Raw genomic sequence first — 26,675 nt, forward strand, 5'->3', positions numbered from 1 at the left:
GCAAATTATGGGCGAAAGAAGAAAAAAAAACGTGCCAATATAATACCAGCTGTGAGTTGCTGTGCCCAAGGCCTGACAGTGCACAAGACCTGGTGACCACATAGAGCATTACTTATGTTCAGCCCCAAAAAATGAAGAAGCCAAATCTCAAGTTCTGTGAATATACCACTGAAATATTTTGACTTTGTTGAGGATAAAGGTTTGAAATGTGTGGAAGAACTGATGACTGAAAAAATATCCCTTTAAAGCAAAGTTAGCCCTGCTGATCACATAGGGACATTAGAAACCAATTGTAGTTTTAATTTGTAAAATGTGTTACATTTTATACTTCTATTGTATTAACCTGTATAATTATACAAATATAATTGAAAATACTAATTTATAACAAATGTAATATGTAAAGGCTGCATTCATGATCTATACTCAAGCTGATTTGTGGTTATGACAGCTGTGTTTTGATTTGCTATCAACTTACATACTTTTATCAGAACATTTAATTCATTATTAATTACCGTATTAAAGATTTATATACCCCCAATCTGAAGTGATACAAAAAGACGACAGTGCTACCCAAGTCAATAAATGCACACTTTGTTATTGACCATGTTTGCTACAGAATAGTTTAATTCAAAGGTACTCATCTCTGATATCCTTGCAAACAGTTCAGAAACGAGAAGGAATGAAGATCACAATTCTTGTCCTAAATGCTTCACAAAAATTTGATATACAAGGAGGCACAATTGTCACTTTTTCACAGATCTGTAGATACAGTGCAAAAATATATCATGGAATCCAGTAGAGAACTGGTTTTGTTCTATCTGACAGTTGTGTAAATATAAGAAGCATCAAGCATATGAATTTGCTTTCATATCTGACTAAGTTAAACCAACAGTCCTTGAGAATTTGCCTCTACATCAGGCCAGCTTATTACTATAGCTTATTCGCTGGGATATTATTGAGTCCGCTGGAGAAAACAAGCATTAGCCAGAAGCCCTGCCAGTATCAAGAATTACTGTAATAAGATTGGCAGACTACAGAAATGGTAGCAAGTGACCCCCTAATCTAGAAAATCATATAAAGTGAGAAGGTGTCTACTTGGAAAAAGATGCAACTCTATTAACTTAGAAATGTGTATGCCCCTCATCACCAGCAGACACATTCATCCATGAAGTAGTTCTTTAATTGTGGATATTTTGCAACATCTGTGAGATGAATAAATTGGAATGCACCAATATAAGACTCTGAATACTGGCTGAACGTAGCTTTAAAGCGCAGAGTCAGTAAGACTTTTAAGGATTTTTTTTTTAATTGTTGTGTTTTTGCTTTACTGTTTCTGCTTCAACATTGGAAACAGAAACAGTCCAGCAAGGTCCATAAAAACATATTATCTTGATTATTTAGTACGAGTTAAATTTTTGAATTTATCCTAAATATAAGTATTCTTATTGAGGTCTCATCCTCAGAAGCGGCCTGATATCCAGATTGTAATATAACATAAACATTGGTATTGGCTGGAAAAACAAGAAGAGAAACCACAACAACAGCAACACATGGCTGCATCCTGTTAAGCAAACAAAATCAGAATGTTCAAGTAAAGGGTTTGGGATAGCATTGCTTTCATACTGATATAATGCTGGGCAGCGATTAGCTTTCACCTCTACAATCTCTCCTCTACAATTAGAAAATTAATCATTCAAAGTGCTTTGGCAATAATTCAAGTCTTTCATTTTCACCACACATACAGGGGGAGTAGAAGATGTCTGTTTCATGAAGCTGCACTATGTTCCACAAAAATGTCCTCACAACATCGGCCGGCCCTTTTAACCTTTATTCCAAAAGTTTCACAGCGCACTAAAAGTTAAAGACTAGCATTTTGAATTGTGTGGGACAGCATGTTTTCTGATTGCTAATAGCAATTACACGTTTGTCTATTTCTGCATATTCAATAAAAAAATACCTCAAAGGTATTTGATGGATCAGACTTCAATGCATCAAAAGCTTCAACTTAAAAGGAAATGTTAAAGTAGTTTTGAGTTGTTATATTTAACTATGGAAATATTTACAAGAACTATAAATAGATGAGTTTTAAAAGTTGCATGAACTGTCTCTATTTAAACAGAAAACAGCCTCCTTCTGTTATTATTCTGCTCGTGATTTTTCTGTAAAACCTACACTCTTTAAGCAAAAATAGAAACACTACTGTTAAAAAAGAGAGCAGTATCATTATATACAAAATGATTACAAATAAAATCATTCAGAACTAAGTAAACTAATGACTAAAATGTGATTCAGAGTAAGTAGTCTTTAAAATCATGTAACCGTCTAATATTTAGTGACTTGTGAAACTGACAAAAGAAATGTCAAAATAGCCGCCTTACTCATCAGAACTGTACATTGCGAGCTTTTAAATATAAAGAAATAAAAAAAAGATTTCATTGACAGCAGACGTCGATTCTGAGCTAAAATACTGATGATTATTTCTGTGCTGTTCCCTAACACTGTTCATCCAGATATCCAATTTGAAGCCTCTGTAATGTGCTTCTGCAGTGCATAACAATGTGAAAGAGCATCTTTTGTCAGGTCAACATGAAAAGAAACACTTTTTACAATAGAGCACATGTTCAGTCTTCTAACAGTCTTTACACAACTCTTTGTGACAGAAACAACAAAAGCTCCTCGGGGACCCCGGCGGCTTTCTTTTGTTCTACGCTGGGTTTGTCCCCACCTCCCCAAACTACCGGTTCAACTGGTTCAAGGAAGCGATGGGAGTAGCTGCTGAGTCCTTCAGCCATCCGGGGGGGGAACAGGGAGAAGTGAGAAGAAGATGTTAATCAGCAACAGGAGTGCCCAGGCATCACTACAGACTTTGTTAGATTTAGACTTAAAGAATCAATGTCCACCTTATTCCAAGAGGTCCTGTAGGGAGACACAAGAAAACGACAATTGGTTGATTGATAATAATAAAGTGGAAATGAAAACGGGGCCTTTTACACGTTAGATACCTGATCTGAGTCTTCGTTGTACTGTGCTTTTCCTGTCTCCGTGTAATGAGGGTCAACATCGTCGACTCCCTCTATTTTATCAGCCTCAACGTGTTCCCTCATTACCGAGTATCGATGCACGAGGAACCTGATGAAGGACACGAGTGTGTGACAGGAGTGTGTGACAAGAGTGCACAGATAAAACACAGAGTGTAATGGTTTTTTATGTTTATTTAAGTGTGTGTACAAACAAAAAAAGAGTTAACTGACCGTCCACCACAGACATATTTCTTAACCAGCCAAACGCCTGTTACAGCACTGGTCATCAGGATCGCCATGACAACCATCACGATGACAGCTGTGTTTGTTGTACTGTTGTCAGTCTGTTGAAAATGGTAAAAAAGATAGAAACATTCAAAACAGTATGCAAATAACCTTGAAAGAGTGCATCTTTTATCTGATGAATGATTAACCACAGTCTGAGTTTCCAATGTGCTCACCTGGCTTTGATGGTGGTGAGTTATATTACTTATTAATAAAATGGCATTACAGTGCTACAGTGCTTCTATCCTTTGGTGTTACCTGCTGCTGGAATCTGAATTTCCTGAGGGAACCTTCCCAAGGGATTAATAAAGTTCCTATCTATCTATCTAAAATCTGAATCCCTGCATCTTTGTCATCAGGATCTTAAACACTGTAGGGGTTTGTACAATCACATGTGCACATATGGAAGGCCATTGTTCACACTCTGCTCGACTTCAGGGAAGATTCTGCTTCATTGGATTTTTACCACTATGGATATTGTTGTTACATAAAATGCTGTATTTCTGTTTGAACAACAGGTTTTGTGTCTGAGGGTGTCTGTGACAGTAGTGATGGAGCTCAGGTCAATATCACCTGATCTGGGTGTAACAGATAGAAATTATAACAATTATAACAATATGTGTGTGTGTGTTGCTGGGATTGTCCTGTCATCGGAAATAGTGTTTCACCTATTTTGTTTGCAAATTAAATCTAAACTTTATTAAAAAAATAAAGCTGAGGTGAAAAGGAAGGAAATAAGAAAAAAATGTGTTCATGCTTGGCTAAGATGCAGCAGCATATTTACAGTGTATTAATTAAATGTAAATGCTAGAAAATGACATGTAAGAAACTTTATAGAAACATGGATTTAAAACTCTTGACAGCTGACACATATGAAACAGGCTCATTTGACTGAAATAACATGATACTGCTGCACTGAAAAACATCCATTACATTTGTGGACAGAGAAGAGACTTTAATTTTCCTCAATACAAAATATATGATTATCATCTGTCCTCATATTATTGTGTCAAACAATCAGTAACAACGCTGCTTTAAAGTCATATGGCTGGAAAACCATCAACCAACTGTTTTTCGATGTAACTAACTTGTAATTTTTGCATTGCTGTGGATGGAACATTAATTGACAGCTTGTTTAGTCAACTGTCTGGATGTTCTGATGACATTTGTGCAACATTTGGTTGAAAACTTGCCTAATTTCCCTCATTCCCTTCATTTGCAAACCAGTTACTTAATGTTTTACTGTAGATCTTAGCCCACTTCCTTTATGAGAAGAAGAATACAAATTTACCAGAGAATTTGGATGAAGGGCGTTGCTCGTGCACCGTCTCCTCAGGTCAGTCTCCTTTCTGTCTGGCTGGAAACCTCCCTCACATTGATCTCCTGGAATCTTCCGGTAGCTTAAATTTCAGGAGAGACAGAGAGACTTGAAAGGCAAGAAAAAAAAAACTCAACAGAAAGGACACAAGACAAATTAGAAATTGAAGAAAACCTCTTAATATGTATAGAGGAGTGGGAAAACATAGACCATACGCATTGAAGGATACACAAATGTGGTCACACATTTTATTTTATTACATCAGTACTTAAACACTGGAAGGAGAGACAGATATAATGCTGGACAGTCTGTGGGACTGTGAGCACAATACACTTATATTTTGGGAATGTATCATCATAAATGTTCATTGCAGCTATCGGAAGACAATTTTATGAAAAAAGAATACAATTGTTGGAGCTATTCAATTGTTGTTAGAATTAGTTTTGGTATTTAGTTTACTCATATTTGGGTGGTGTTGTTTATTGAATTATTCTACATGTTTTCTTTATTTAGAATAGATATTTGGGTAATATTTTCTTTTGCTAGTTATTTGTTTAGTAAATTTAGTTTTGCATTAGTATTTTTGTTAGGTATTTGGGTAACACTGTGGGCACCAGAGGCAGGTAGAGGACCAGCATGCACCTGGGTGGGCCTGTGGTTTTCTTTACCAGCGCAAGAGAGGCAGCAGGAGACACGATTTTCTTTGTTCTTTTGTTTGCTTTCTTTTGAACCAAATTAACCACCAAAAAACTGCAGACCTCCTGCATGGACAGTGGACTTCTTTTGCCTGCGTACATCACATCCCCCATGGTGCTTCAGTGGTCATTTGATTATGTTTGATATTAGTTTATTTAGATTTTTTTGTTTTTGGACAAATAGCCACTACATAACCTTTATTGATTGACTTCACATTCTGGATTTGAGTTGGTTAAGACACCAGCACGGCTTCTTGGCATCTTTAAGTCCGACAAGTTTAGAATAATTGTCTTTTTAAATAACAAAAGATAAATCATCATAAATGCATGATGTTTTTAATTGAATGACATATCTGATGAATATTTAACATCTTTGTTGTTGGATTACGTTTGTGTCTTTTCATTTATTGGTTTAAATGTAATCAATACAAAACACTCTGCACTGTAGTCTAAAGAAACAGCAGTCTTCAATGATTCATCAGTAATCATTGCAATTCAGTAATCAAAAAAATATTTTATCAGCCCCTAAAGGAACAGATTTAGGTTAAAGAGCGACTGTTTCTGCTATGCACAGGCATTAGAGCTTTTATATTTGTTTGTTTAATTTGATGTAAAAAGAGTAATACGTGTAAGATGTGTTGATCTGTTGACTTTAAGTTGTATATAAAAAAACCAGAAAAGGCCACAACTTACTAAGAATTTACATTTTCCACCTTTTTCTACAGTACGTGTTCTTGAATAACTTTGGCTTACTTGCTGTTGATGAAATCATCTAAGTTTATTGTGCATACATTTACTAGATTTTGTGTTAGTTTGAGTTTCTTGCCTCTTTATCTTCTACTCAGGAAAAGACAAGAGAATAACTTCCTGAAGAGCATCCATCCTTACCCGCTGGTCTGCAGCTCCTCTGTGGTCCCATTCAAACAGAACTCTAAAGGACGACCCTTCATCTCCTCCTGCTCCACACACTCTGAGCTGTTCTGTGGCCGGTAATATCCAAAGTCACTTAGAGGGGAAAAACAATCAAAAACATTCTGCAAATCTGTTCTCATAAAAAAAGAGAACAAGCTTTAGATTAAATACAAGTGATTTGCTCTGTGTTTGAATCCGTTACCTTGTCATGAAACTTTTTCTAAAATCAATTACATAGCCTAAAAAAAACCATGTTGAACTATAGCTGACTGACCAAACTCAAAGTAAATTCTGCTCTTTCTGGTGTCCACTAGCTCAGACTTCATGCTTGGTACAAAACAAAAACACACCAGTGGTAATCATCCTCTGTACATGTACAGGGGGACAGATCCTTAGTGACAGCATAGTCCCTTCCTTTCCAACAGACAGAGTCTTTCCTTAGGCGCAGGAAGGCCTCTTTATAGCCCAGAACACAGCCATCATTGGATCCACTGGGGTCTGCAGAATGAGACAGCCACTGCACAAAGTCTCCTTCGGCACCTGCATGATCATCAACACATGTTCTTAAGTACCTACTTCACCAACATGCCATCTGTCTTTTTATTCTCTCACATACTCACAGTCTCTGGTGAGGATCTTCCTGAAGTCTATGGTGATCACGATCCATTTACTGAAGTCATTCCTGTAGCCCCACAGGCTGACATTCATGGAGCGAGAGCCGGGCTCGCTGTCCATCCCACTAAAGTGGAGCGGGTCGCTGGTGAAGTTATAAGTGTGCCAGCACTGCCCCTCGTCAGTGGAAAACCTGAGGGCAACGGGAAATATTTATTTTGAGTGATGAATGACACATTAAAAAATAATTAACCATTTAAAGAGGACATATTCTCCCCCTCCTCCATCTTTTCAAACAGACCCCTGTGGTCTAAATGAAACATCTGTGCTGTGCTTTGGTCAAAATATAACATGAATCAAGCACCAGAGGAGGTTTGTGACCCTGTATAAACCAGCTCTCTCAGAACGCTCCGTTTTGGTGTGTGTCTCTCTTTAAATGCAATGAGCCCCCCCCTGAGTTTTACCAGTAGACATCACTCCTCTGTAGCGAGAATAAAAATGGCGGTATATACCAGGGTGGAGATACCAGGGGAGGGGAGGGGATTTTTTTTTTTTTTTTTTACCAGAATCCAACTTGTGACATCACAAGGAGAGCACATTTGAAATAGAGCATTTTTCTCTGTGTTGTAAGACTTATGCAGACCACAAACAAAGGACTGGATGGGTTTATTTCACATTTTGTGGGTCAGTAGACACTCAGGTTACCCAAATATATGTTTAAAAACTCTGTCAAAAGTTGATTTTTCATAATATGTCCCCTTTGATACACTCACTTGATCTGGTTGACAGGTGAGTTGGTTTGCTCCACAGCCACAAGCAGCCCTCCAGAGTCCAGTATGGCGTAATGATGGGGGCCCCGGAGAGCCAACATCCACGAGTAGCCCCCATCATCAGACACATACACATCAGGGGAGAGAGCTGACTCTGCATCTCCAACACTGCCTGAAGAGAAACAGGGGGGGCGATGGTGTTATGAGAGATATAGGCATGCAGGGAAAGATTCTGGGTAATTTTTTTTAATTTTTTTTTTACCATGGGCTAGAATGAGGCCAACAGCACTGGGTTGTGAGAGAGGAAGCATGGGGACGTTCATTTTCATGGTGGTGCTATAGGAGGCGTGGATGTGCAGTCTGCACTGTAAAGACACAATAATGAAAGCTGTGGTGTAATTTCTGTAGTTCTTTAGATTATAATGTACAGATATCATTATGTTTATTCACTGTTCTCTAATGTCAGCCAGACCTGACAGAGTTCAGCTGTTATTAGAACACCAAGTACAGCTTAGAGAGTGTCAGCTGTTCTTCCTGATATCTGTAAGGATGTTTGGTAGACTTATTGTCTGCTCCAGTGTTATAGACGTCACAGTTTAGTCTAGGTGGATCAATGTGACATGACCCTGATAATGATAATGTCTTTTAGGATATATGCGATGCCTTTAGAAAAGTTCGGCAGATGTGATTGAGCAAGACACGAGTACAGAAGTGTGATGTTGAATCATGTCTCCTCATGAGTATTCTTCTTATGTATATACTTTCATCAACGTAAGCCATCTGAGTCATCTGAGTCTTATTGTGTGGAGTCAAGTCTTAGTAATTTCTTCAACAAAGGGGATGATGCTTATGAGACACATGCTAACTGCAGACACTGACTAATGCTGACATTGAAATAATATTAAAAAAACAGCCTTAAATACTCAATGCCTACAACAACAATACACTTATATGTCAAATGTATATGTATGTGTCTCACTCTGTTAGGCCTGTTAGTGGATGTTTCAGTGTCACAGTTGCTGTTCTCTGGTCTGTGTAGTGTCTGCCATCTTGCTCCTTGGTCATATGTGATCACTGTCTCCACTGCACCATCTGCAAAAAAACAACACTATAAGGATTACAGTAGATATTTTATGGAGTAGATAATGTAGTCTTTGTGACACTTAATGCAACAATATTTGCAAAATAATTCTCAAGATCTTAAACTGGTTAAAATTCACATTGCTAGAGAGAAAATATCAACCAAATGAACTAATCTGAAACATGCTTGAGACAGGGTATTAATCACAGTAAGCATTTAGTCGGAGGGATGTTAAAGTGACTATTTTAATGCACGGTTTAAAAGTGGATGCAGGATGTTCTGTATGCAAGCTTAAAAAAAAATACATTTAAAAGCTTAAAGGTGCACTTTGTAGATTTGGTAGGGACATTTGAAAGGGAAATAAATGCTATTCTATATTTTCTGAACTAAATACACAAATTGTATTCAAGGGAAAAATGGGTCCCTTGAATACTGTTTGGAGCTAAAAAGCTACCAGGAGAGTTACAGTGTCACTGTTGCGGGCCCCCCATCATAACTTCTCGCGTAGCATTTTATCTTCAAACAGTGTTCCAGGGACCAAATGTTCCTCTGAGGACAGTTTGTGTAAAGAGTTATGAACATACAGTATACCATAGAATCTGTCAATTTCTACAACTTTTACATTTCTCTACCAAAGCTCCACAGTGCACCTTTAAGTGTTGTAACATTATCTGGTCATTTATATAGTGCTTTATATAAATTCAAATCTTAACATTATTGTATTGTCTTTTTTTATCCTACTACAATTTTAAATATTCTTCTCCTATGTATTAATTTTAATATCTTATTGCTTTTGTGTGTCATGTTTTATTTTTCATTTTTATACATTTTTTTTTATTCTTATTGGTGTGCATTAGTCTCTCAATGATTTTATAAACTACTTTTTCATCAATAACTTTTCTGCACTCTTGTAAAGCACTTTGAACTGCAATTTAATTTGTCTGAAAGGTGCTATATGAATAAAGTTTGATTGATTGATTATAGAGATCCATGATTGAAGCTACAGTGTGAAATTGATGGTCTGTTGAATTAAAAGCTTGAATGTTTAATTAATTCCCTCCTTGCATCTGCACAACCATGTCAGTAGAAATAACTCATGGCAAATGACACATTTGAGATTAATAGTTTAGGATGAAAAATAACTTTCAAATGAGTATATGTTTCACTGGGTGTTAACAATTACTAATTAATTAATTACATTTAGAAATCAGCCCATAAGTGAAAATATGTGAGCAGTACTGAGCAGAGTAATCAAAAGAAATCTAAAGAGAGATAAGGAAATCAACCTATTAATGAGTAGGTAGTATTGCAAAGTATAAGCAGTCTTCAGATGTTTTACCCAGCATGGTATAAATATGTTAATATACTGAATGTTGATCAAATCATTCCAGAACATGTGACTTTGACACAGTGTGTTGACCCACCCTCTGTGAGTATGCTGGTCATGTAGACGCCCCTGAGTGACGTAATGACCGTAAAGTCCGTTTCACTTCCTGTGGTTGTGTAAAGATGGCGCTCCAGGGACTTGGAGAAGACGGTTCCTCTGTTGTCTGACACGTAGATAGTTCCAACACCAGAGTCTAGGAACACACAGCACAATGCATGTTTGTGTTGTACATATGTGGCAGCTTTCATTTGCCTGTCATCAAGTTTCCCTCCCAGAGTTACATATTAGCATGTGCATGTTTTTTTTTGTGATTTTTGTGAATTAGTTACTCCCTTGACTTTGTTTCTCTGGTTTGTCACAGCCTCTGTGTCAGGCAATATCTGCACAAGATTTACTTTCTCTTTTTCAATGACAACATCATTATTTATTAGCATCATCTGTAATGTATAAACATTGTCAACATCATCATCTTCCCTGTCAATCAACAGTATCCTCACCTTCGGGGTCGTCCACATGCATGAAGATCATGTCCTGATTGGCTGTCAGGATGGAGTAGAACTGCTCGTGGTTGACGGTAGGAAGCTGAGCCATGTTCCACACCTCACCTCCATCCACTGACACGTGGATCATACGCTCTGTACCCTAAGACACACACACATGCAAAACATTTAAAGATCAACTCCTGTATAATGTAGAGGTAAATACTGAAGTATGGATATGCTACATTGCTCATACTTTTATGATTGCGTACATGCAGTGGTAAACATTAAAGAACATGCAAACATGTACACAACAAGTGTAAAAGACTAAAGTTGGAGGAGCCTCTCATCTACTGACATGGAAGGTGCAGATAAGCCTTGTAAAGGCTCACTACACTTTTTTTATTTATCCTTTATTTTAGCAGGGAGGACCCACTGAGACCGAGATCTCTTTTCCAGCGGTGCCCTGCAGCAATACAAAAATAGAAACAACACAAATATAAACATATTAACAGTTAACAATAATAGCATCTAGACACTGAAACACATATTCACACATGTAAACACATGTCCATTTAAATGAATTCACATTGTGAAACAGTTGCAATTTCCTTCCTGAGGTAGTTTGGACACAAGGTCTTTAAACACGCTGTATGAAACAAGAGAGGGCAACTTAGCTATCCTCTGAAGGTCATTCCACATAACGGGTGCAGCAACACTAAAGGCAGTCTTTCCCCATTCAGTTCTAAACCTCTGTGTTTTCAAAGTGATCCAGTTTTGAGAGCTAGTCGAATGGCTCGATATGTTTATGGACAGGAGAGTAGTAAGATAAGAAGGGAGTTTACCTATGAGTGCCTTGTAAATAAACAAAATACTGTGCTGCTTTCTTTGTTGACCCAACTACATTAGTAGTTGAGATCCGTTAAAAAAATCATTATCACAGGATCAACTCCAGATTAGATCTAAATGGTGTCAAAAATGTGATATATCACGGGACAAGCCCAAGTTTGATTTGTTATTTGGCTGAACCTAACATTTAAATGATAACTTGTGAATTTCAGAGGAAGGTATACAAGTGTTACTGAAGTATGTATTGTTGTCATCTATAAAAATAAAAGGAACGATAGACAAACACGCACAGAAACGGCTGAGGAAAAACATAAACAAGTATAAATTGAAGTACTTAAAGGTCACATATTGAGCAAAAAAACACTACCATGTGTCTCAAGCCTGTCTACAATCCCTCCAATTATGAGAATAGTCCATCCTCTCCATCTTTTGCCTGTTCCACTTTCTAGAAAATGTGTGCTCAAAAAGGCTGTTTGAATATTTTCCCTTTGTGACATCACAAAGGCAGTAACCCCTCCCCTAGTTGGGTGACACTCCCACAGCTAGGTGTTTGTTCTGACTTCTGAGTCTGCCTTCTCAGCCTAAACAATTGGGCATAGTGCGAGATAACCTAAGCCAACCAAGCCTTTACAGCTGGGGGTGTGGTCATGCACAGCTCATTTGCATTTAAAGGTACAGACACAGAAACAGCCTGTTCTGAGCAGGGCTGAAATAGAGGAGTTTATTATAGACATGATCAAATACAGGATCAGAGTGGATTTTTGGCAAGAAACTTCACACACATGTTTTGGGGACCTCTGAGACTTATTTAATCTTGTTGAAAAGGAGTTTAATATGTGACTTTAATGCTTCAGAAAACAGGTGCAGACGCATTCACAGAAATGCACACACTATAAAGCAATAAAAAAAGGAAACAGACGACCAGACATCCACACACACACACACACATACCGTGCCGGTCATGATTGAAGCAAAAACAAAGCGCCCTCCCAGGACAAAGGAGTAAACTCGTGTTGCGATGGTTTTGAAACTTCGACCGTAGTCTGTCGTCTTCAGTAGCTCCAGCGTTCCTCTTTCATCTAACAAAAAGAGAGAGGGGAGTTTCTGGATGCATTTATTTATTTTACACATATAAGGGTGAAAAAGATTGACTTTACTTACTGCACGATCCATTGTGGTTGATTGTAAAGTAGATACTGTTGTTTTGACCCCTGTATGGGAGACAAAAAATAAAAACAGTAAATGAGAACTGTGGAGGGATGGAATATTTAATTGTGCTCACATTCTTTAACAACAAGTTCAAATTTGAATCATTTTTTTTTTAATTTGTAGAGATCACTCATAATGGTTGTGGTTTCTTCTAAGTGTGAGTTAGGGGCACTCATTAACCCCCCCCTCGGCTGCTCTCCAGGCCCTCTTTGGTTTTGCTCCCTGCCAAAGGGGGACGATGGTTTTTTCGTGCTGCAAAGATTCTGCTGATTCAAGGACTGTGGGCTGAATAAGAATACTGCTACTGACTCATGATTGGCTCTGACAACAGCCACGGCACTCGCTCTGCAGTCAATTTAGGTTTGGGGGCCAAAGTGACAGCTGTGGTCACGCAGGGCTATCAAAGTGTTCCCACAATGCACCGCTAACAACCACAGGCTGACACCACAACCTCGTGTGAACTCAAAAAAAACCCACAGTCGAGAGTGTGACCAGAGCGGGTGTGAGAAAGGCAGCTGGAATAACAACTATGAAGAAATAAAAGACGTGCAACAACAACAACAAAGAAGCACATGTAGACTGTGTGGATAAAGTCTGTTTCACATCCTGTAATGACGGACAGTTCAGTGTCCACAAATATCCTGAAATGACTGATTTGTTCTGATGAGCGGCCGATCAAATGGTAATTAAAGGTTCATAGACTACTTTAAAGATTAAAGATAAATGTATAGAAAAAGTAGCCCATCACCCATTAAAGGGACGGGGATTACATGAATTACATGTGAAATGAAGAGAGAGAGAGAAGGAGACATCTTATGCTTCAGTTTGATTTTGTTATAGAACAAGCCAGCAGGTAATTTCTTTTGTGTCTTTGTGTCTTTGTGACATCCTTTTCTGGTGAGATCTACTGATTTATTTCTGTTTGCACCAAATATGATAAGGATGCCACAAAGAGAGGCCAAACAACATATCTCCTCTTTTTTTTTTTAGCAGGTAATAGAATCAGATATAGATTCTTATATATTTGAATTATTGCATTAATATAACAGTAGCCCTGTTAACAGCAAAAAGAAAAACATGATTTGCTTTGTTAACCACAATGTGTCTCTGACATGACTTTGACTTTTTTCCGTTGAATCTACCGCTCTTGTCTCTCATCATTGCCCTATCTTCTCTCTGCTCTGTTTTTACAGATCTGTCCCCACTCGGTTAAACTGAACATTACTAGTTTAAAGGCTTTATATGTGATGTTTTGATCCAGCAGATGTCGCCCTTGAGCACCAGCATGAAACCAAAACAACTCGCGGTGCATTGTTGTATTAGCATGCTAATGCTAGCGATCTTTATTATGCTCGTACCTTCACACTGCATGTAAATTTACCTGAAATGAGCGTGATCTAGAAACACAGTTAAGCAGTGAGTACAGTATGTTATTCTTCTTTTCTCTAGTCCCTCAATTAAACAACTTTTATACACGAGGGGAGGAGTCAGTCGGCCGTCCAAGCGATGTAAACAAAGTGAAGATAGGACTCTGAAAACTCTGAAAACATCACAGACAGTGGGACTCGGGTGTTACACCCATTGTAGACAGTCATGACTCACAGAGTTATTTTCAGAGGATATACTTGATTTATATTATATTTAAGTGTGAAGAATTAAATAATAAACTGTGGAAAGCTTAAACTAAACTGGAGAACCATTTTTTCAATTAATCCAACTATGCAATACTCCTCACTCTCTGCACTTCTTGCTTATATTTATTATTTTATTCTTATTCATATTTCCTATATTCTGTATAAGAGAATCTTCACTGCTTAAATTTCCCTGAGGAAAAGATCAAGTATTTGTGATCTGATACTGACTGTACCTTAATGTTGTCTTGCTCTATCTGATGCTGATGTCTTTTTAAAATCCCATATCAGCTTTGATTCATAAACTCTATAAAATCATTATAAGTTATCAATATAACTATTATTATTGTATGTAGTACCAACAATAACCCACTTTTCATGTTTGTATTGTACTCACCATCTGACCAAACAGACACTTTCATGTATCTTCCTCCAGGTGGCACCAAAGTCCTCGGACAGCCATAGGTCTCGCTGGAGGGGAAAAGGCTTAGTCAGTCAGTAAGAAAGTGCTCCTCGACTTCTCAGTATTCACTTAAGCCTTATTGAGATTTCAGCAGCTTGAAATAGAAGTCACACATCCAATTAAGGCAGGCCACGGACAAAAACTCTAAAAGACTGAGGGTGTGGTTTGGTCAACCTGAGAGCTGTTACCGTGATGCTGAACGTCAGCAGCATGTTACAGTCTGCCGGGTTGTACAGCATCTGAATGACGGGCTCAAACGGCAGGTCGGTCGGAACAAAAGTCATGCCAAAGTCCTGTGAGCGGAACAGCTTGAACCCACCGATTTCTGACACATCACCAGTGAGCATAACCTGGAACCAAACACAGAGGGGCAGCGTTGTGATTGGCTGTTATTATATGATAAAAAAAATGACTTTTGAAGAAAGCAACCACAAAAACACACAAATCCCAAATGTTAAGCAACAAAAAAATGTCAAAATAACACTTTTGCTATCCCCCAATCTGCTCACCTTCCCGGAGTGGTCAGGACTGATGGCGATGCCAAACTCGGTCTGGATGAAGGTGTGATTGATCAGGTGAGTTACATCTTTGAACGTCTTCCCATAGTCTTCACTGACACAGTGACACAGATGTAGTCAAACCTTCAAACAACAACCATGACACAAAAATAAATCCTGTTCAGTGAGTGATAAACGCTGAGGAATGTCTCACCTCCTGTAGAGATTGGACTGGCCAAAACGCATCATGAACAGTGGCACCTGAAATGTCGTCAAGACCAGCAGCACCTAGGAGAGAGAGGAGGAGTTACACAAGAATCTGTGCAACATTTTGGACTTTTTTTTTTTAACATGTTTTACTCATTGACATGTAAATGGCTCACCCCTGATCTGTCTCCCACCCAGGCCAGAGACAGTGAACCCATGGTCCGCACTTTGAAGGTAAACTAAAATAGAAAAAAAAGGGAAAATGTGCAAATTAATGAGATTTTTAATCAAAATGTATCTTGATTTCCACCATTCATGAATATATGAACTATTTACATGCCTTACAACACAGTTAATCAGTGAGTACAGTATGTTATTCTTCTTTTCTCTAGTCCCTCAATTAAACAACTTTTATACGTGAGGGGAGGAGTCAGCCGGCCGTCCCAACGATGTAAACAAAGTGAAGATAGGACTCTGAAAACTCTGAAAACATCACAGACAGTGGGACTCGGGTGTTACACCCATTGTAGACAGTCATGACTCACAGAGTTATTTTCAGAGGATATACTTGATTTATATTATATTTAAGTGTGAAAATCTTTAACACAAACACACACTGTAATAGAGGTCAGGTGATGGCTATATACTAGCCTAGTGGTTAGTGCAAGCACCCCATACCCGGAAGCTGTGGTCCTCCAGGTGGGTTCAAATCTGACTAGTGGCTCCTTTCCCACATGTCATTCCCCACTCTCCTATCTCTAAAATAAAGGAATGACAAGCCAACCAATAATAAATTGCTATATGTGCCGATTCTTGAGGTATTATGAATGTAATTAAAGAAATGTATGCCCTTTGTACTTTTTATTTCTTTAAATACTGGAATCAATAGCAGAGTATTAGAGTATTCAGAGTTATCATATTCTTTTTAATTGCATGTTACTCTATTTTTGGATGTTTTTTGTAATTGATTCATATTCTATATACATTACAATTTTTCCTTCAATGACATTGTTTTGTTTGTTTGTTTTTAATTGTTTGTCATTTCACAAAAATGTTTGAATACTCAATAATCATATTATTGAAAAAAGAGAAACACATCCCCATTCACCCAAGAGTCCAGACGTGTTTATATTTCAGTCACTTGCTGAACACCGGACACACCGGCCAATAGGACAGCATGAATTGTCCTTACTGTCCAATGTAACTCTGCCATTTGGATGCACTCTGCGTGTGTGACCTACATTCCTGCTTAAATGACATAGCTGGGCTCCAGAACAAGACAATAACTGATGTCCCGAGCACAGCAGGAACCCACACACATTAATCGTTCACATACTGTAAGGGAACCAGGACAGGACAGAAGTTTTCCAGTTAGACGATAAAATAGGAAAGAAATGGTTTAGCTCACTTTTCACACATTTATAAACACAGAGTTGAGTGATATCCAAGAGTGAAATTAAAAATAAAGACTTCAATTCAATTCACATGTCCGCAAAGGAGGTAGAAGAAGTACAAACCTTATTAATCCCACCCCTTCTCCATTTATCATCCTGTCAGTTTTCTTATTTTTTTTACATCTAGATACTAAACCTATCCATTGATTCTCTTAACTTGTGTATAACTAATTATCTTTAACCTATAAATTGAAAATGTAAATTCATTCATTTTATTTTAGTTTGAAGCTGAACTTTAATTTCCAAAGTTCCCTGACTGCAGACAACATTCCAGTCTATTCATCCAGAGTGAAGTTCAAGTGTTTGGTCATTTGAGCTACACTCAAGCCAAAGCTCGCTCGTTTGTGTGGAGTCAGAGGAAGGTTTTCTCCCCTCGTCTCCTTGGCTAGGCGGGACAGAGATGTTTACTAGGTGAGCTCCAGCCCCCGGAGCGTCTGCACACAGCTCTGTAAAGCCACAGGACACGGCCAGGTCTGCCCTGCTGGAAACTCTTTGTAAACATGTCCAGTGGAAAGCGGCCTGCTGCCTCTTCTGTCCAAGTGTGTGAACACAACTTTCCATCTCTGCTCTACATGAATCATTTCATCACACCCCTGGCTGCATCCATGTTTTCTTCCTCTCTCTACTCCTGGTCACTTCATTGCTTGACAACTTTTCCTCATTTGCTTAGCAGTCAATTGAAAAACATTATTTGTCCTCTACTCCTCACTGTCTTAAACTTAAATTACAATGATTGAGGCGTAATTCTGTCAATTTCCTTTTTTAAATTTGTGTATCAGTAGGCGTAGACCTCAGTTTTTCAGGTCATGGGGCGGTAAGTTTGGTTCAACAGGAAAAAGCCACAAAAAGTCCTGGATACATTTATCTAGGTTTCATTTATTTAGAAGTGACAGTAGAGCGGGGTACTGTTTGTTCCATCTAGTGTTATTGAGAACAACTCACAGTTCACTACAAGGCAGAGTATTTGTGCATTTAAAAAAATGCAAGAAATCAGTGTGGACGTCTAGCTAGTCACTTGCAAATAAGTCACATGAAAAAGAGTTTTCATAAATACGTGTTCCTGCCATAAAAAAAAGTGCTTTGATCATTTTCCATATCGCCAACCCCTAGCAGCAGCAACACAGGAGTTTTATCACATGACTCAGGGTGAAGATATCGTGTCCTTAAATATCGATAATGACAAATTTACACAAATCAGACCCTTTAAAACCAACATGGTGACATAAAAAAGCAGTCGAGCTGTCCTGAGATTCAACAGAGGTCTCCTCTTGCGCTGCATTAGATTGAACTCGTGGAGTGTTTTAAACATCTGCTCTTATGAAACCCTGGCTGAACAGATGCTGACTTGACTGGCTGAAGTTCAATGAGACCGAAAAACCAAATATAAACATCTGCAGTAAAAGTTAAAACAGGTCAGATAACTAAAGTGAAGACTGCAGAATGATAATGTAGGAAGGGAAGGTGTGACAAGTAAAGGAAAGGGGAATGAGTGAAGCGCTACAGGTTACTCTGTCCTGCTCTGTGATGAGGAAAACAGAGGAGCAAAAAGGAAACAGTGAAGAGAGAGAGGAAAATGGCGATTATTAGTCAGCAGAAATATTAAGAGATAAAAAAGTGTGAGCCGTCAGGATGTGGCCTCAAAAACCAGACATGACCTCATGCTGTATCAGGGGTTGAAATCGAGGTTTGATGCTGAGAAAAGGTCTGAGCTCCATCTGATCCAACTGTCAAGGTCTTTCAGTGGATTCAACTTTCAAAGTCACACACACACACACACACACACACACACACACACACACACACACACACACACACACACACACACACACACACACACACACACACACACACACACACACACACACACACACACACACACACACACACACACACACACACACACACACACACACACACACACACACACACACACACACACACACACAGGGGAGCACAGGGAGCACAGTGAAGTGCTCTCTCAGAGGTCAGAGGTCAACACAATGAGCTCATTATTCGCTCTGTTCTGAGCTTTAACCTTTCTGCTTCAGCCATGTTTACACAGAAAACTTCAGAGGAGAGGGTCAGGCACTCTTGGCTCTGATCTAACATGTGAAGCTCTGTAAAAGCGGCCTCTGATGCTGGGCTTAACTTTGAGCTGAGGTGTACAGTATGTCCATTTCTAGTCATTCTAAGACAAAGTTACTGCTTCCACCAAATATCGCCTCTTTTTTTAAAAACCTGTTGGATGAACAGTTGAGTTTTTTAAATGTTTGGGACAAAAGGGAGTTTATGTCTTTCACATTTTTTAATCTATTGATGAAAGAAAAATGTGAATAACCATCACTTGTCAAACAATCCAGTTCCCTCCTGCTGTTTATCACTTGCAAAAAAGAGTTCAATGTAAAAACAGCAGTGATTACTACATGTACCAGGATGCATTGTGCACAGACAGGCTGCATCTCTTCCCCTGCTGACTCCAGCAAAAATAAATAAGGCTCAATAAGACCCAGCCAGCAAAAACTACGTAAAAGGTAGGTATATTCTTCCACAATATTCTTTGTATTCTTATTTTTACGATGCCATTGTCTTTTTTTTGTAGTTTCGATTCGTTGTCACTTTGAAATGCAGCTGAAGTAGCCTGTAGTTCTAAAAGGCCACTAGTGAAGTCACATGACAATACAAGGGGCCAGATAACAAGAGGTTTGGCAGCTTGGCCAAGCTGTGCACCCTAGACAGCAAGGACTTTGGCAACCTTGACTTTAGCAGAGTTTTTAACTTGATGTTCCTGACTTGGATACAAATAAGGTTGGAAATCAGTGAATTTGACCTTTAAAACTAGAGATCACCTGACTTTTTCTCAATGAGAGTCACATTTGTGGGTTTAGTGAAAAGAGAAATATTTGATGGATCTTGATAAGTCTGGTACTCCTGTAGGATCCTGTCAGAGGGAAATGTGGCGTCTATTGTGATTCCTTCATTTAGTGCCATAATAAGGTTAAAAACCTTAGCCCAATTCTTGGCGACTAAAATCTAAAAAAGACATTTTTTTAAATAATAATAAAATAATACATTCCTATAAACATCAGCTGTTTTATACCTTTTAGGTGCTAATTAGCAGATGGTGGCATACTAACATGATCTAACATAGTTATAGTACCTAAACATCTGCCTGTTAGCGTTTTCTCTTTTAGCACCAAGTGGGAACCTCCACTGTTAAAAAATGAAGTCAATGCGGAAGTGCAAAAAACTGTTTTCTTAAAGGATCGTCTCCAAGTCACATACATACCACATTCAACAAAGCCCATGTATACAGCAGATATTAACATGTGTACAGCCTGGTACACACAATGATATTGGTCTGATTAGATATAGTCCTCATTGGCCCACACTGCACAGGGGGTTTGATTTTTTTATTACAACCCATTCTGCTTCCATTTTATGAAAGATACAAGTTATGCATAGTTAGGCACAGGGCTGAGCTGATTGACAGGCAGGAGTGATGTAACAGTTTGTCAGGAGGTGTAAAACCCGCCTCAGCTCCGGCTCTTAGCCTGTCGTTAGGTTGTCTGAAAGTTAGACTGAGACAACATTTACAGATTGGTGACATCACTCAGGCTTCGTCCATTAATATTTACAGTGTATGGTTAGCATATTAGCATGCTCAAGTTAGCATTTGGTTAAAGAGCCCATATTATGCCCTTTTTTGGGTTCATATATTTAATCTATGTACCTACTAAAGTATGTTCACAATAGATAAAGTTATAAAAAAGTGTCTGTTTTCATGTTCTGCTGCTCCATGCACCGGCTCTCTTCTGACTCTCTCTCTAAGGCTCTGAAGTGCCCACGTTCAGAGTCCCACATGTGCCAAGTCTGATCTGATTGGTTGGCCTGTCGGCTCTGCCGTAATTGGTCAGTCGCTCAGCACGGTTCTCTGAAATGTCCCGCCCCTTTTACCATATTGGGAATGCAGCCACTTTGGCTCCGAGGGGAGCAAAAAAATTAGCATCTTAGCACTACTGTGATACTGCAGGCTACGACATATCATGGGTGTGCTACAGAGGTTAATGGGCGTGCAACATGAGCTGCAGGGCTTGCCACAACGAGCCAACGGGCTTAGATCAGTGATCTCACACTGACAAGACGTCACACAGACACATTTTTTTCGAGGGGGGCTAGAACCGAGCGTTACATGCAGCTAATGCTACAGCTAACAGGAGGACGTAGGAGAAGCCGCGTTTCCGCGGACTTTGAATTTTTGCACATAGATGTGCCTAAACATGCACAGGACACATGGAAAACACACTAAAGAGCATATAAAACCAGAAGAAGAAGAATATGGGACCTTTAAATACAATCTCATAGCCATTAGCTGAGTGTTAGCATGAGGATAGACTTGAAGTCTTATACGTACATTGTATGTTCTGAAGTTTTCTAGACCCAACATTTAAAGGCTTTATATGCACTGCATTGTTGTGTTAGCATGCTAATGCTAGCAATCTTTATTATGATCGTATCTTCACACTGCATGTAAATTTACCTGAAATGAGCGTGATCTAGAAACACAGTTAATCAGTGAGTACAGTATGTTATTCTTCTTTTCTCTAGTCCCTCAATTAAACAACTTTTATACACGAGGGGAGGAGTCAGCCGTCGGGCTGGCGATGTAAACAAAGTGAAGATAGGACTCTGAAAACATCACAGACAGTGGGACTCGGGTGTTACACCCATTGTAGACAGTCATGACTCACAGAGTTATTTTCAGAGGATATACTTGATTTATATTACATTTAAGTGTGAAAAATCGCATATAAAGCCTTTAAGTGATTCATCATGAAAACAATTGGCTGTTCATTAGTAAAAGTGACAGAGAGAAACTGCATGTTTTTTGGCATACCTGTGCTGTCTCTCTCCCAATGCAATGTTTTCTTGGTGCTCAAACAGCTAAAGTGATAGAGGACAGGTGAGAGAAGGGCTTTTCCAAACTTTGCAGCTCGCGCCCCCCCAAAATAAATGTTGCAGAGAATGGGGACCCCCCCTCCCCGCCATCCCTCCCTGTCCCTGGATGTGGTTAAGGCAAATAGCGCACCACCACCATGCACTAACAGGCACAGGCAAGAACAACAAAAATATAATAAATAAAATAAAAACCATAAAATTACGTTATAAAGTTATTTATTGAAAGAAATACTAGAAACAGTATACAAGTTAGTTCCATGTATACTAAACTATACTTATTATACTGTATACGTCCATGTAAACTAAACTATACTTATTATACTGTATACGTCCATGTAAACTAAACTATACTTATTATACTGTATACTTCCATGTAAACTATATTTATTATACTGTATACGTCCATGTAAACTATATTTATTATACTGTATACGTCCATGTAAACTATACTTATTATACTGTATACGTCCATGTAAACTATACTTATTATACTGTATACGTCCATGTAAACTAAACTATATTTATTATACTGTATACGTCCATGTAAACTATACTTATTATACTGTATACGTCCATGTAAACTAAACTATACTTATTATACTGTATACTTCCATGTAAACTAAACTATACTTATTATACTGTATACATCCATGTAAACTATACTTATTATACTGTATACGTCCATGTAAACTAAACTATACTTATTATACTGTATACGTCCATGTAAACTAAACTATACTTATTATACTGTATACTTCCATGTAAACTATACTTATTATACTGTATACTTCCATGTGAACTATACTTATTATACTGTATACGTCCATGTAAACTAAACTATACTTATTATACTGTATACTTCCATGTAAACTATACTTATTATACTGTATACGTCCATGTAAACTAAACTATATTTATTATACTGTATACGTCCATGTAAACTAAACTATACTTATTATACTGTATACGTCCATGTAAACTATACTTATTATACTGTATACATCCATGTAAACTATACTTATTATACTGTATACTTCCATGTAAACTATACTTATTATACTGTATACGTCCATGTAAACTATACTTATTATACTGTATACATCCATGTAAACTAAACTATACTTATTATACTGTATACGTCCATGTAAACTATACTTATTATACTGTATACGTCCATGTAAACTATACTTATTATACTGTATACATCCATGTAAACTATACTTATTATACTGTATACTTCCATGTAAACTATACTTATTATACTGTATACATCCATGTAAACTATACTTATTATACTGTATACTTCCATGTAAACTATACTTATTATACTGTATACATCCATGTAAACTATACTTATTATACTGTATACTTCCATGTAAACTATACTTATTATACTGTATACATCCATGTAAACTATACTTATTATACTGTATACGTCCATGTAAACTATACTTATTATACTGTATACATCCATGTAAACTATACTTATTATACTGTATACGTCCATGTAAACTATACTTATTATACTGTATACATCCATGTAAACTATACTTATTATACTGTATACATCCATGTAAACTATACTTATTATACTGTATACTTCCATGTAAACTATACTTATTATACTGTATACTTCCATGTAAATACAAAACTAAATAGACACACAGCAGACACCTACATAGTTGCTGTCATGTGCAAACTTACATCTTAAGTATTTTTACACATTCATTTCATCTTAATGTCATTAGATGATATGGTTGTATTTGAAATTGAACTATTTTTTTAATGTCTCTTTTTGCAACAATGGGCAAAATACACCATTTGAAATGATTCTAAACTTAAAGGCGTCAAACTAAAAAAGGCATCTGGTAACCGACCGAAATTGAGACTGAGAAATGCGTGGATGTCAGAAAGATTTGTAGTGAATAGTGAATTGTCCTGATTTTGTTATATTGTCTACATACTGTATGTCCTGTTTTGCTCTATTTTTATGTTTTCAATGTTTGTATGTAATTTTCAATTGGGTACATTTTATTTGTGATAGTAAATATTCTTACTTTGTTATTTTTACTGTATTTTATTTGAACTTTGTTTAATCTCTTAAGGTGAGGTTTAGAGATAAGCCCTCATGGGTTTCTACCTCACCTGCACACATGTTTAATTTTTTATTTGTTTTATTTTTCTGTTTGACTCTTCTTTCAAATAATTTGCAAATAAACTAAAACTAAACTAAAGTGAATAAAAGAAAGAAAAAGATAAATTTAAGCTGGAAAAAACTCATCTTGTGAAGTCTACCAGGCCTAAAATAGCATTATAGAAGCGTATACAAAAGGAAAGAAGTGCTCATTTACAAAGCAAAAGAAGAGATATAGAGCATGTACCACTGCTCTAAATGCTCACACATCCACGTCTGATTGTGCCCTGCAGCTCTGATAACAAGAAACCTCAGACTTGACTTCACACTGGAGCTCAGATCAAGTCCAGCAAGGGAAGAAGAAAAAAAACAAAACGTGGTGAATGTTTGTTGAGGGTGAAAAGAGCCCAGAGGACAGAGGAGGAGTCCTGCTCTCAGTGAGCACGCCAAATCGTTTTCATGCTCAAAAAAGCAAGAGTCCAGGTGTCTGAGCCTCCGAAATGATGTAACAAAATGCTTTGTTTTCCTTTAACATTCCTCTGGACATCTGGGTGGTTCTTGTTGTACCTCCTGTTAAAACATGTTCAGTACTAAAATAACAGAAGGTGTTCTTTGGTCTATTATGATATAAGATCAGTATTAACTTAGACCATGGAGATCACAGGTACAAAAACACAGTATTGTTCCTCTTTGAAAGATGTGTTTACCCTTTGTGGAATATAGCATCATCAAAAAGCTTCCATTTAGCAAGTAACTCAGTGGATTTGAGCAGGAATGACGACCTATATTGATTGAGATCATTAGCTGATAAATATGTAATGTCATTATGTTTCAATAATGTAGGTTTAAAGCCCAAATTGCAAAAAAACTATTTTTTTTGTATGCAAGGTCATGGGCGGTTCTAGGCGGGGGCCAACAGGGGCCTGTGCCCCTGTAACACTGAGCTTGGTCCCCCCCTGTGGCCACCCCTCCAAAAGGAAGAGCCCCCCTAATAACACATAGCATTTGACTCAACAACCGGACTCACAATCTCATATTAAATATGAGTAAATATAAATCATGGTATTTAATGATGTGTGCTATTATTTGGCATAATATATATTTTTTTAAATGATCATCTTTGACCTGGGTTTAATGTTCCCCTCTGATAAAACAACTGGCCCCCCGTTTGGCCTCCCTCAGTAAAAGTGGTCTAGAACCGCCACTGTGCAAGGTTCCTGGCAATCATGTTAAATGTGACAGATAGTTGAATCTCTTTGTGCGGTTCAAATTACAAAACAAGTAAAGTGGGAGAGATCACTCTGTTGTGTGGATCCAATAATCTACTTCTAGACTTCGTGGACTGCAGGATTCACTTAACACCGCTTGTTGACTATGAAAAGTTCCTCTGAAAGACTGAGCTGTAAGAGAGTTGTTTAGAGACATTCAGGACAGCTCCATGTGCTGAGTGACGCTCATCACTCAATCAAGTCAAACTGACGATTACATTCGGGCACAAAGACTGCGCTCATTTCTGCAGACTTTAAAACTTCAATGGAGAATAAATCACTTACAGAATGGGTGTTGTTTTGCAGGGTTGACTCGACTCCAGCCAGATCGGTGCATGTCTGTTCATTCAGTCCTGCGCTGCGTTTCGATAACTCCGACGTATCTAAACCATGTCGCTCCTCATCACTTTTAAAGTCCCTCTGCAGCCGGCTCACTCCTGACAGCTTTATCCCCGGGTGAATATCTGTGCCCAGTGAACACGAAAAACAACAGAGCGCCAAAACGCAAGACGCACGGATCATGTTTACTAAGACGTTTGAGCAACTTCGGTCCTTTCGAGAAACTCTTCTGACCCAACGCTGGTTCCCCACATGCCCCCCCTCCCCCCCCTTCCCCCCCCTTCCCCCCCCTCATCACCCAAATGCATCTTCACCGACTGCCCCTCCACCACGGCAGCTCATTGGCCAGGACCAGAATAACCTACGATCCCATTGGAGGACAGGAATCTCCCTCGAAATGAGATGTCAAATGATTTCTGGTGTTCGAGCGCCCCCTCCTGGTGGACAGACCGCATCAACAAAGAAAACGTTTTTTGTTTTATAACCAGATAAATTATTCTCTGAACTTTGTAAGTGGTTCCCAGAAACAATAAGAAAACCAGAACAAACATTTGGAAGAATACGATTTCTTACCAAGAACAGAAACAGTTTACAGCTTACTTGGCAAAAGCTCTAAAATGACATTCTAGTCATTTTTTAAAATTATTATTCACTAAAAGAACAACACTGAAAAAACACTGAAACTGAAAGTAAGTGAGCAAGAAAATACTGTACAGTATCCACTTAGCTCAAAGAGTTGAAATGTTAATACAGGTAAAATAGGACCCGGTTGACCCCTCTAGAGCAGTGGTTCCCAAAGTGGGGGTCGGGACCCAATGGGGGGTCGCGGAACACTGTTAGGGGGTCGCGAGATTCCTTCCAAAAACATGTAAAAACGGTTTAAAATTGGATATTTCACCCATCAATTTGAAAATACAGTAGGTAAAAAAAGTAGTTTCTTACAATAAATTTAAAAAATAATATGTGTTTGCTGTTCTAATGCCAGTGTTTTGACCTAGTGCGTCAAATGTGGGGTCCCAAGTATCTATCACCGTCATAATGGGGGTCGCAAGCTGAAAAGTTTGGGAAGCCCTGCTCTAGAGGTTTAACCTGATATAATAAACTTCAGT

At 38.1% G+C, this 26,675-nt stretch overlaps 1 protein-coding gene across 2 annotated transcripts; it reads right to left on the reverse strand.

Annotated features, from left to right (window-relative positions):
- Positions 1–590: 590 nt before the first annotated feature.
- On the reverse strand, positions 591–25,817 carry LOC132977445 (sortilin-like). Of its 2 annotated transcripts, XM_061042011.1 has the most exons (20): positions 25,513–25,817; positions 15,592–15,654; positions 15,423–15,496; positions 15,221–15,323; positions 14,900–15,061; positions 14,646–14,719; positions 12,570–12,619; positions 12,360–12,487; positions 10,578–10,722; positions 10,118–10,273; positions 8,592–8,704; positions 7,875–7,977; positions 7,616–7,784; positions 6,851–7,035; positions 6,581–6,770; positions 6,207–6,323; positions 4,597–4,705; positions 3,252–3,364; positions 3,003–3,129; positions 591–2,916 (listed from the first exon to the last, which is right to left on the reverse strand). In XM_061042011.1, the coding sequence occupies exons 1-20, from the start codon at positions 25,747–25,749 to the stop codon at positions 2,902–2,904; spliced, it is 2,433 nt and encodes an 810-aa protein (XP_060897994.1). In that variant the 5' UTR covers positions 25,750–25,817; the 3' UTR covers positions 591–2,901. The 2 variants fall into 2 exon arrangements, with proteins under 2 accessions (XP_060897994.1, XP_060897995.1); XM_061042012.1 differs by lacking the exon at positions 25,513–25,817 and having other exon boundaries at positions 15,221–15,318; positions 15,592–15,626.
- Positions 25,818–26,675: the final 858 nt, after the last annotated feature.

The sequence above is a fragment of the Labrus mixtus genome, chromosome 7, assembly GCF_963584025.1.
Source record: "Labrus mixtus chromosome 7, fLabMix1.1, whole genome shotgun sequence".
Taxonomy (NCBI): Eukaryota; Metazoa; Chordata; class Actinopteri; order Labriformes; family Labridae; genus Labrus; species Labrus mixtus.